Source organism: Diadema antillarum, unplaced genomic scaffold (genome assembly GCF_040938485.1).
Source record: "Diadema antillarum isolate AM-2024a unplaced genomic scaffold, OU_Dant_1.0 seq00000054_RagTag, whole genome shotgun sequence".
NCBI classification, from domain to species: domain Eukaryota; kingdom Metazoa; phylum Echinodermata; class Echinoidea; order Diadematoida; family Diadematidae; genus Diadema; species Diadema antillarum.
In genome coordinates, this window is record NW_027271162.1 from 13,415 (window position 1) to 26,362 (window position 12,948).

General features: G+C 39.5%; 1 protein-coding gene across 3 annotated transcripts in view; it reads right to left on the minus strand.

Annotated features, from left to right (window-relative positions):
- Positions 1 to 2,804: 2,804 nt before the first annotated feature.
- The window catches only part of LOC139725709 (S-acyl fatty acid synthase thioesterase, medium chain-like), a 38,022-nt gene continuing 27,878 nt past the window's right edge, over positions 2,805 to 12,948 (minus strand). For all 3 annotated transcript variants that reach the window (XM_071636792.1, XM_071636793.1, XM_071636791.1), the window contains exons 4-7: positions 11,221 to 11,320; positions 5,498 to 5,670; positions 4,361 to 4,443; positions 2,805 to 3,175 (exon numbers count right to left, since the gene is read on the minus strand). In XM_071636792.1, the coding sequence (XP_071492893.1) occupies positions 3,042 to 3,175; positions 4,361 to 4,443; positions 5,498 to 5,670; positions 11,221 to 11,320 (490 nt within the window). In that variant the 3' untranslated portion in view covers positions 2,805 to 3,041. The remainder of the gene's footprint in view (positions 3,176 to 4,360; positions 4,444 to 5,497; positions 5,671 to 11,220; positions 11,321 to 12,948) is intronic.

Consider the following 12,948-nt stretch of genomic DNA (forward strand, 5'->3'; position numbering starts at 1 on the left):
CTCCTTGACCAAAAACAAGGTTTTGTGCCTGCAAACAAGCGGTCTGGCAACCCCTTTCCCGACCAGATATTTTGTCAGTTTTTATATTTTGATTATGTACACCCATAGGACATTCATATAGGCCAAGTTTGGTCCATGGGCTCCATGGGGTAAATTACACCCGCCGGAGGGCCTTTTCGGGGGGTCCCTGGGGGCCGAACCCGCCCTCAGGGACCAGGCTGACGTGCAGTTTTCTAATGAGGAGGGTGGCCCCAGCAACTCTGAGGGGTCAAACCTTTTGGGCTTGGTGGGGTAAATTGACCAGCAGCCAGCTCTCAGACTATATCCTATTTTCTTGGTGCTGAGCCAAAACTTACAGTGCAAATCTGCTCCAAATCTATTTTTACTTTGATAACGCGGAGGACTAAAAGCGAACACGAACATAACTTGGTAGAAATTTCTTTACTTTGAGATTTATAAGAGAACGCTTAAGGGTAGACTTGAGGCGAAATGGTATTGCCACTTCTTATGATTTGCATGTTTTCATGAACTTTGCAATTACATAACTTTCTTCTTCTATGTCCAATTATGGAGAATCTTTCACTGTATTGTGTATTTGAATATTTCTCGATTTCTCAATTTATCACTGTCAATTCAAGCATGGAGTTGAAATCTCGCTCGATACCATTAGAAATCAGGCAGTCCCTAACTGTAACATCATTGAAATCAAGAGTTAAGCACATATCTTCATTTAACTCTTCACTGATTTGATTTTAATGTCCATTTCTGGAAATTTGTTTTGCTTGCATGCAAAGAGAACACACCGGTACATTCGTAGAATGCACGCGCACAAGACACATCATATAGAACAGAGATGTGAAGGACATGTACATGTACATGCAATATCGATATCATTGTCAAAAATGCATGACATTGGAAGAAATATTGAGCTGGTACTGAGTCAAAATTGTGTTTGATATATGCGTGCACGCATGTGTGTTCGTGTGACGATCTTCAGATAGGGCCCATTTATTTTTACCATCAGAAAACTGTAATAGAACTACACGCCAGCATCGCGGTGAAACCATAACGGAGTTCACTGACATGATACCCATGATGTGAATACGTGTATTAGAATACATGATTTAGCTGCCATCGACTGAAATCATTCTGCCATACTTTCTGACCACCTTCAATTTGCAATGAAATGCGTTCAACTTCAGCCATAGAATTAAATCAAATTCGCATACAAAATGTTTGCTAATTTTGTATCAGAGAAACATGCGGTTACTTTAATGACACAGTTCAATTAATATAGTACAACCGGAAGTGCAAGCACTAATGACAGTTTTAGTTTCCGGCGGCAAACATTTTTCTGTTTCGAGTACAACAATGGTTCAGTGGGTATTCACAGTCGAAAGCAGCTCGCCCACACAGACACTAAAACGCCATTCATATTTTCTCATGGTAAGCATTTCCCTTTACAGTAATATGACTGTGGTGTTATCTTGAGAACCGAACTGGTCAAGCTATTCGACGTTGTGGTTTTGACAAGCCAAATATACCACGCACGATAGGTGATTGTACTAACACATTATTGCATACAATAAGACCCAGCAGTCTGTCAGAGTAATTCTGAGAAAATATTTATCTGACGATATGAATAAAATCATTTCATATAAATTATGTGAAGAATTGACCATTATTGTAGAAAAGTCGACAGCTTGTTACATCAACAAAAAAGAAGAAGTTTGATTTATTAATATACTAATGATTTCATTGTTACCCCCCCCCCCCATGTCGTTATAGGAGCTATCCGATTCATTATGTTCCCACTTAACACATCGCAATTTTTTTTAAACCCAATTTACATTTATGATGGGCAAGCCTGGATAAACTTTCTTGGCGATAGTCTCTTTTTTTTTCTGTTAAAGGTATGCGTATAATTATCTATGAAAACAAAATATATATTTTGACCTATTTGCCAGTGTCCTTTTTTTTTTTCAAGTCAACCACTGATTTATGTTTTGCCAATCAACAAAATGATATATGCAAATCGTTCTTATAACTTATAAGCAACATATAAAACTGTAGCAAAACAAAACTTTCGTATCATATAATCTTTTACAATGTAATAGATGAAATCGATATAGCAAAAGTTGTTTAGCAGTCATATGATATTAGAATAAAATAACAGAGAAATATAATCCGTTTCAAAGCAAGGCTTGTATCCACGTGGATAACTTAATTTACCTCATCTGACCCCCCCCCCCCCCCCCCCCATGTCTGCTGTGAACAGCAGACAAGGACTACACAAGGCCTAATGGAAAGCTTGCAAGAACTTAATTCTTACAGCCCAGTTTGTCTGTTGATCAAATCATTATCACCATAAATAGGCAAGGTTTTCATCTCAGGGCATCTCAACCATCCCGCTGGTTTTCATGTACGGAATTTAATCAGTCATGAGTTGAATGCTATCGGGTCAGCTCGATTGATTACTCAACAATAAAGAGGCAAGGTCTTCTCTAGGATGGTTCCATGACATTTGCTCCTGCGAAACTAGCTCCCATGAAATATTTGCACGCTAAGCCAAACATAAATTCTACCCCAAAACATAACCCTACTCCTAATCCTAATCCTTGATAACCCTACTCCTAATCCTAGTCCTCACATCAAACTAAAACTAAATCTCTATCATATAACCCTAACCCTAAGTCCTTGGAGAAGATATAACTGGATCAGTTGTCGCAGGAGCAAATGTCGTGTCACCCTCCAGGATACAAGAACCTAACAAACCGATAAGTCCAGCCGGATTGCTGGGTTTACGGAATTTAGTAAGTCATAAGTTGAATATTGTCGGGTTTGCTCGATAAGGTGCTAAGCTTTCCATCGATGACTTTCGAATAGAGACGTGCTATGAAATTAAAACTAAAACAAAGAAAAATGAAATGTATCGATCTCCAACGGACAATGGGCGATCGATTGTAATGCAGTTCAACAATCAATTGCGCCATCGCTAATCCTTGCTTGGGCATCAGCGACGACGTGACCCCGGAAGTTCTTCATTGCTTCTTGGGAAGGATGTCAGCTATTCGAGCACAGATGCGGCGAGTGTTTTCATCCTGCATAAGGTAGAAGTGTCCTCCCGGTAGAAGCTCGGAGTGGAAGGACTTGCTCGTCGTAACTGCAACCCACTCTGGAAAATTGTTACAGAAAATAAAACACAACTTTTATCAAATCTGTATATTTAAACAAAGAGAGGTGGTTACATTCCCCACACCTCGTATTTCATTGCTTTCAATAGAATGCAAAACAAATTACATCGATATGAACACATATTGCTGTAAATCGATACTTTTCTAATGCACGGAGATCCTTTTGAAACTGTGTGAGGATTACACCATTTAAATGTGTAGGGCCTGTAGTGGGAGTATCAGAGCAATTAAAGGGATGGTATAGTTCCGCTTGAGATGGGGCTTCAGGTTTCCAACTTTTTTTTTCCGTGAGATATTGAAAAACCTCTTATGAAATATGAAAGAGCTTGTAGTTCTAGGAAGAATTCAAAGTTTATTTGATAAAAAATAGTTTTAAAATAGCTGAGATATCCAACAAAAATGATCCTAATAAAAGGTTGGACCCACCTTTTATTAGAATCGCTTTGTTTTACTTTGTGTTTTTTTTTTTGACATTTCAGCTATTTCAAAACCGATTTTCATTAAATGAGATTTGAATTCCTCGAAGAATTGTTTGCTCTTTAACATTTCATATAGTAGTTTCTAGGTATCTTGCCAAAAGTTAAATGCTAAATCCTCATCTCAATCAACACTATAAACCATCCCATTATTAAGTTATTAAACGCAACACTCGAAGTGTTTTTCACAGTTTTAATATATAGCGTTAGACTTGGGATTTTGATGAGTATAGTGAAGTGCTCTTTTTGAGATAATGATAATCTAATAATCAGACAAATTTGTGTAGCGAAGCTACTATATAAATATACTCTACTGCGCTGTGATGTAACAGGGCTCCTAACATTGTTACTGATTAGACACACAAAAGATAAATAACGAATTATCAATGATCAACGGCTTCTGAAAAATGGTAAGTCTTCAACAAAGATATGAAGACAGTAAGTGATGGGGCCTTCCTCATTGTCTCAGGTAATTCATTCCAAAGTTTTGGAGCAGCACAACTGAAGGCACAATCCCCCAACTTCTGTTTTTAAGTGAGATTGCTTTAGAAGCAGCTTATCATTTCAAAAAACGACCTGAATATCTGGGAGTGTGGTGATGTTTTCGGATGACATCATACCTGATGCATTTAGTTCAACCCTATTAAGGTAATCATACAATCAGAGATAGAAGAATGCGAGATAACATACCATCTTGAGGCACTGCAAAGTCCTCAGTTCCATGAAAAAACGTTAGCGGGCATGACAGGTATGGTTTCGCTGGTGGTGGGTCACTGTACGACGGAGAAGAAGAGGAAGAGGAGGAGGAGGAAGAGGAGGAGGAAGAAGAGGAGGAGGAAGAGGAGGAGGAAGAAGAGGATGAGGAGGATGAAGAGGAGAAAAGGGAGAAGAGGAGGAGGAAGAGGAGGAGGAGGAGGAAGAAGAGGAGAGGATAAAGAGGAGGAGAAAGGAGGAGGAGGAGGATGAAGAGGAGGAAAGGGAGGAAGAGGAGGAGGGGGAAGAGGAGAGGATAAAGAGGAGGAGGAAGAGGAGGAGGAGGATGAAGAGGAGGAAAGGGAGAAGAGGAGGAGGAAGAGGAGGAGGAGGAAGAGGAGAGGATAAAGAGGAGGAGAAAGGAGGAGGAGGAGGATGAAGAGGAGGAAGGGGAGAAGAGGAGGAGGAAGAGGAGGAGGAGGAAGAGGAGAGGATAAAGAGGAGGAGAAAGGAGGAGGAGGAGGATGAAGAGGAGGAAAGGAAGAAGAGGAGGAGGAAGAGGAGGAGGAGGAGGAAGAGGAGGAGGAGAAAGGGGGAGGAGGAGGAAGAGGAGGAGGGGGAAGAGGAGAGGATAAAGAGGAGGAGGAAGAGGAGGAGGAGGATGAAGAGGAGGAAAGGAAAAGAGGAAGACATCCAAATTTAATGATGGTTTGCAGGTTAGTCAAAATGTTTTCGCTTATCATTCTGCATTGTCTTTAGAGAATAATGTTCCGTTTCTGTAATTTTGTGAGCGCTCTGAACCTCATCAGAAGAGTTTATTAAACATTAATTGTATTGTATTGTATCGTATTGTATTGTATTGTATTGTATTGTATTGTACTGCACTGTGACATACACACACACCATTCTCTCTGTCTCCCCCCCCCTCTCTCTCTCTCTCAGTATATCTTCTTTTCTCTCGGACACAAGACATGACCTGCGTGTTAAAAATTTGGTTAAACACTAACCTGACGACTCGGATTACAAAATTAAAAAGTGTTATTTACGTATATTGTGCAAAGACCCAAAGATAGTGATCTGTACTTCAAGATGAGCATTCATTTATCAAAATCATTTGTGGTTCTCCTGACTTACTCGTATTCCTCAACGATTTTAAACTCCGACCTTATGCAGGGCAAGAACAGCTTCATTAGTCCCTCGTTCGCCATGACTTCGGGCGGAGTGCCGCCCAGCTTTCGTAGGTTGTCCAAGAATTGCGCCTCACTCATTTTAGCCCATCCCTTGCGGTGCTTTTGTCTTAGAGGCGACTTTTGGAAAAACAGGAAGAAAAAAAGAGCATGCCAAAAGCAGCTTTAAATGGCTTATGCTGTACTACCTCGCTTTGTTTCACGAAAATATTTGATATAAAATGTTTGCTTATTTTCCACTATATATGTACCTACAAAACAAATACATCATAAACTTTTATAACAGCATTACAAGAATATTTAAGTCCACAGCAAAGTAGACTTACCCATCTCAGAATCACTAGTCATACAGACACTTAGAACAAAGATTTGTCAAAAGAATTTGCTGATAAGAATAGGCAAAGGAGATAAACAAACAACCAATTTCCGCTATCAAAGTGTTATAATGGCACCATATTCATACCAGATAGAACTTCTGAAAAATGCTCAACTTTTCTTTTTTCTTTTGCCCAGGTTTCCTCGATGCCTGCAGCTGAAATTAGACATTTTCCAACCTTCTATTCATTGACAAGTTCACACAAATTCAACTAACCAAAGTATAACCACCTTCAGTTAAAAAGAACAAAACAAAAACGACTTTCTATGACTCACTGTATAGTTTACATCATTATGGTGATGACAAAACGACGTCAGACAGAAGTATACATGAGAATGCGTTATATCGTGGATGACGTCACAGACACACGAGTGAAATAAGTACTTCAGTACGTACATGCTATAATCAAGAGGGGAAAAATGATGAGTATTATATGAAACGAGTAAACTAATGAGTGACGTTATAGGGGGAACATATACACCTGATAGACACACCTGAACACAGGATGCGACAAGGCTAACAGAGTTATGGGATCACTAAACCATTGCTATTAACCGTATCTTCTAGGTATGCAAACGTTTATCAACTTGCAAACTTTTCAGAAAACAAGAAATTGTGACCATTTTGGACGCCATTTGGATTTGTGGAAGAGTCCAAGTAATATTGGTACTTTGTGTTTCAATTAATCTCTGAATAACTATTTTTTGTAGGATTCCTCGTCTATCGAAACACACACACAAACGTACACACACACACACACACACACACACACACGCACACACACACACACACACATATAATGACATATCTATCGTTATGCAGGGCTCCACACTAACTTTTATTTTTGGTGGCCTAAAGGCAAACATCCGACCTTTTTTGGTGGCCCGATCAGGCAACCAAATTCTTCATTTCTGAAATTTTGGTGGCCCGACTTGCGTTTTCGGTGGCCCCGGGCCACCGGGCCACCGTTAGTGTCGAGCCCTGCTTATGTATTTATACATAATATCTGTAGGTATATGGTGATACTGCTATTATGCTCCGTCGACAATTGTATTGCTCCGAACATTGCTCCGCAACAAATGCTCTGCGACACCTTTTCTCCGCCGGCAATTGCTCCGCCGACATTTGCTTCGAATATAGGTATATAGACATTAACTGATCCGCCGACGATTGCTCCGCCGACATTTTTTTTTTTCATAGATACGACCTATGCACCGCCGTCAAGTGCTCTACCAACTCTCTTACGATTGAATCATAAAGGAGGACCTACATTGATACAATAATGTGCCCTTTCAATGATTTCACTATGAAACTATGATTCTCGAGCTGGCAACATTTATATATCATTCAGAAATTATTTTGCACACTTATTATTTCTTTCTTTAGCCAATGCTTTGAAAGAGATGAAATTGGGTATGATCTAGCCATTAACCATCGATTTATTTGAATATTTCATTGATTGTAAAATGATGGTATATCAAAAGATGTTGTAAAAATCATATAGTGGAGCATATGCCGTATCTTTGAAGAAAATGTCGGCGGAGCGATTTTCGACGGAGCAATTATTGTCAGCGGAGCAAATTATGGGCGAAGTAAATGTCCATGGAGCGATAACATCCACGGAGCAACCATTATGTATAATGTGTGTGTGTGTGTGGAGACATTAAAAGTGTATATTGGTGATACCTATAATACTTGCAAAGTTATGAGGAAAACAGGAAAATGGCGGCCATTTTAGACGCATTCTTGGATTGCAAAAACGCCCAAGGAGGATTCATGAGGATTTTCAGTACGTTATTTTAGACATATTCCTGGACTTAATAATAATAATAATAATGATAATACAGGGTACTTATTATGCGCCAGTTCCACACAGTTAACGTGCTCAAGGCGCAGTATAGAAGAGTAAGTTATGAAATACAAAAATCCTTACACAAACATGCACATGAAAATGAATGACACAATAATGATAATGAAAAAAATATACATCATAATATACAATTCTACTGGAAAATGGTCATGAACAAATGAGTCTTGAGGGCAACTTTAAAGGAATCAACATTCGAAATGTGACGGATAGCTTGAGGCAACTGATTCCACAGGTAAGGTCCAGCATGTGCAAATGACCGATCCCCCATGATTTCTTCGTTTTTGGAACAACAAGCAATCTACAATCGGATGACCTTAAACATCTCGAAGGATTATAAAATGTCAGTAAATTAACATTGTACTCTGGGGCAGATCCGTGTATGCAATGAAAAACAAATAATAATAGTTTAAATACAATGCGAGATTCAACAGGTAACCAATGCAATGAGGACAAAACAGGGGTAATGTGAGTATTTCTCCTGGTAAGGGTAACTTATCCTGAAAAAAAAAATCAGCTTGTTACCAAGCATATAAAATGAATATCCAGGTTCAAGCCTACTTTGATTGAATGCTCTTGGCCTGATGGCCTATCGTGATTTCTTGGAAAAAGGTAGCGAATTGCGTTGATTTGTTTACGCCTTAATGATGATAAGAGTTCAGTATTAACAAGGAAGCACTTTCAACATTTGTTGTCTGGAAAGTACGCGAAAGGACAATGCTCTTGTACAGACGCTTTCGATGCGGAGAACGACTTCCTTTCCATTATCCACCGTGTGATATTAAAGGGATGGTATAGTTTTGGCTGAAATGGGACTTCAGGTTTCCAACTTTTCGATGAGATAGTGAAAAACCTCTTAGAGCATACGATTCCAAAAGAAACTCAAAGTTTTGATGAAAATTGGTTTTGAAATAGCTTAAATATTAAAAAAAAGAGCGGTCCGACAAAAGGTGGGACCTTTTATCAGGACCACTTTGCTTTACTTTTTTTTATTATCTCAGCCATTTTAAAACCGATTTTCACAACTAAACTTTAAATTCCTTTTGCAGTTGTCTTCTCTCTGATATTTCATAAATGGTTTCCAATTATCTAAAATTCAAAATCTAAATCCGCCATCTCAACCAAAACTATATACATGTCTTTAACTGATGTAGCGCAAGCACTTGATACTAGCAGTAATGTGAGCAACCCGTACAATTGACGGACAAAACCCGGATTCTATAGGTGTGTGTGTGTGTTTATGGGTTTTCACCCGATGTGTTTTGTGTCTTGTGTGTATTTGTAGACATGTATAGGTTTTCAACGACATTGTTTTGCTATCAACAGGGTTCGACACTAACTTTTTTTTTTGGTGGTGGTAGGCCAGCAAATCATATCTATTTTCATTTCCCCCTCTTGTCGGCACATTGCAATTCCTTATACACAGCATACAATATCGACACAACGACCCGTTTTGAGCTGCTCCTTTCAATAATCATCTGAAAACATTTTGTACAACAATGACAGTACAAGTCCACTTTGCAATTGAAGAGTTTTATTGCAGAACGAGCTAACTCCATTCTTGTTAAGTTGAGATATTTGTGATTAAAGCTGCTAAAAAGCAAAGAAAGTAATAAGAAAATAAAGGATATATATTTTAATCATAACTTCTAGAAAATTCCTTGTTTATATGTTGCAAGTTAGGTATTACGAGAAAGGTTTATATTTTGCTATATCTGATGCTGGACTTACTTTGGAATGTTTTTATTGAATGACGCCTAGTCCATTTTGCTATAAAACTCTTCAATTGTTATGACAGACGTTGGTGTGCTTTTTGTGTTCGTTGGTGGCCCGTTCAGACTACTAAAATTTTTGGATTTCAAATTTTGGTGGTCCGAGAAAGAAACGCAGTGACCCCTATATCGAAGGAAACGTAAAAATCAATTTTGAATTTTAGGCGCCCGATCGGACCACCAAAAAATAGCCTTTTCGGAACTTTGGTGACCCGACACCAATTTGTTTGTTTGTTTGTTTGTTATTGTTGTTGTTTCTTGGGGGGGGGGGGGCTCGGGCCACTGGGCCACGCGGATAATGTCGAGTCCTGGATCATCTGTGCATGCGCTTTATTACTACTGTACTTGAAGTTTTGCTCCACTCGTCAGGTGAAATGATGCAATCTGTATAGGTCAAACTTTATAGGTCATGTCTCGTGACCCCGATACTGAAAAGATCAATTGGGTCTGACATAGCGGATACGTGTTGATGTCACTACCGTGTTTGTTTGTTTGTTTGTTTTTGTTAGATAGAAAAAGAAGAAGAAGAAGAAGATATCTAACCACGATAGCACCTCCTCTAGAACGAATATTATACCGAAGTTATCTCACTGGAGGAATACAGGAAGTCGTAACTACACTGACTAAATCAAAATGATCACATAGCAATTCCCATGGATACTTTGTGGGTTTCAAATCATCATCATTGCCTTTCTTACATGTCTTGCATCACAGAAAAGAAAACAAGGGGGTGGGGAAGGAATCTATTTCGCCGCTATTGTCACATTGTACGAGAGCTATGTGGGGAAGACCATTTGAGGAAGTGAGTGCGGAGAAATTAATAATCCGATAAGCGAGTGTCCGGACAGATGACATAGATGGATCTTAGTATCATAGGAACATTGTTTAGACGCGTGCATTGCTCGTACGGAGTGGTTAGCGTCGAAACCACGTTACTGCACCGACGAGATCAATGTCTGTGCTTGCTTTGTATTTTTTTTTTGGGGGGGGGGGGGTGGGGGTGGGGGTGCAAGTGTATCAAAATGCATGCACGTTTATCATGATACATATAAGGCTTCGTGAAGGGAAAATGCGTGTGTCTGAATGAGAAGATAATCTCTCATTCCCCGGGAAGTGTGTCGATATTAAGAAGTACAGTGCGGGTTTTTTTGTTACAGTCCCCATATACCAGAAACCATGGTTACCATGGTGGTGGTGATGGTGGTGGTATGGAGTGCGGGGATGCGGGGTGATTACTCTTCAGATGGTCTTAGATATTAGAGCTAATATGTCAGAGGTGAAAATACCAGCATTTGATGACATCCTTGGACAGATTCAATATCTGTGTTTAATTTCCATTAAAAAAATCTCTGACACTCTTAATACTAAGACATTACCAAAGATATTCTTCCTGACATTTTTACCGCTAATTATACATAAACTGACATTTTTAGGTCTGGCATTCTTGTCTGTGACATCGTCGCCTCCGACATTTTTACCTGGCACTGGTATCTTTAAGTGTCAATCACAAGAGAGTTAACCCTTCGTGTGCCTCGAGTGCTGATTAGCACAGAACCACCCCCTTCCCTGAGCATATTGCACGCATGGTCCAAAGTCCCTGGCACGGAAGTGGTTAAGCGGACCCAAAACACGAAAGGAGAACATATAACACTCACGTGTGGACCTAACGCTCCCGACGCAAACAGGTGCTCAGGTTGCATGTTGTGATTTCGGACGAGACTCCGCGCCACCTCGTAGCAGAGGAGGGCGCCTAAACTAAAAAAAACAACAACAACAACAAACAAACAAACATACAAACAGCTAATAATACTGATAATGATAATAATAGCCAATATCTATATAGTGCTTTTTCTACACAGACTCAAAGCTCTTCAACAGTTCTATCAAAATACATGAAATCAACAATATTTAGGCTACGAAACAAAACAAAACAAAACAAATAAACAATGACCTTACACTTGTCAGATCACTAGCAGTGGAATTAGATAAGAGCTATAATGATGTCTTACTTTTGGAACAGATAGGTTTTCAACATTTTTAAAAAAATCAATCTGTGTTAATCGCTGATTGGATATTTGTGGGGATAGTGTTCAAGGATTGTGGTGCTGCAAACAAACAAACAAAAATTCATGCAATAGTCAACGATTGATTCATGAGTGTTTTCATCCCGATACTATAGATTATATTTCCCTACAGGCTATTAAAATACAGATGATTCAACCCTGTATGAATTTTTCAAATCATGATTACAGAAATGTATGACTACTTCTCTTCTTGTATCATTACGACACTCATTTGCCTATTAAAGAGAATTCGGTGATTCCTGCATGCACGTAGTCTACGGAAATGTCGGAAAATCGCAGGAAAGGAGTTTACAATATATAAGGGGAAAATCAAGAGAGTCTTTCTTCATGTCTATTCTGGCACACATCCAGATAATCCCTATCCTATATAGCTTTTGCTGCATTGGACAGGCCTCGATGAAACGTGAGGCAAGAGGTTGCAAAAGGAATCCTTAGAAGTTAAAATACTTTCCCCGACACTCGCCGATGCCGTTTGCCCTCTGAGAATGGGAATCTCTCAGGGACTTCTACTAATGTTAACCCGTTGCCTCTAAATTTAGGTTATATCTCGATTAAGGAGTTTACAAAGCAGATATCACATAAATCTCTAATCAGATTTCTTGTCCCCCCCCCCATCAGTTTACAAACACCCACCCCTCTCCTCCGTCGGTCGACTAGATTCGCTCACTCTCATTGTCAGTTTAACAAAGAGCAACATTTCAAGACATACACAGGATACTAGTAGCTGTCCTGTCGACAGTGCATTGCCTCATCCACCCTCTTCCTCCAGCTAATAATCTATTATGTCATGAGATCTCCGAAGAAGCAACAATGTGGTCACATTGTTTTGACTGTTACTATAGACACCGCTGTATGTGGTGAACATTTACCCATGCATTACAATCTCTTCCGTGCTAGCATCAATTTGTGAGAGCCCCCTCCGGCTGCCTCGTCGTCGGCTATAAAGCAGTGCAAAATCCCTAAACTATCATGTGTTTGTACTTGGTTATCATATGATTTCAGACGAAACCGATTCCATATCGATCAATACATCAATACTGCCAGGTACACACATTTTGCGCGTCTGGGATAAAGAAGGGAAAGTAATAACACCACCTTGTTAAAGGGTCTATACGCATCGGGCTGAACTCAAACTCATGATCTTCAGCTAGAAAAGCTCCAGGGCCATATCCGTTATGCCACAGTGATCCTTCCGAGACTTTGATCTTAAAGGACAAGTCAACCAAATAAGATGAAAGTTTGAGGAAAATCGGACAGTCCGTTCAAAAGTTATGATTTGTTCGGTTTTTATCTTCAAGT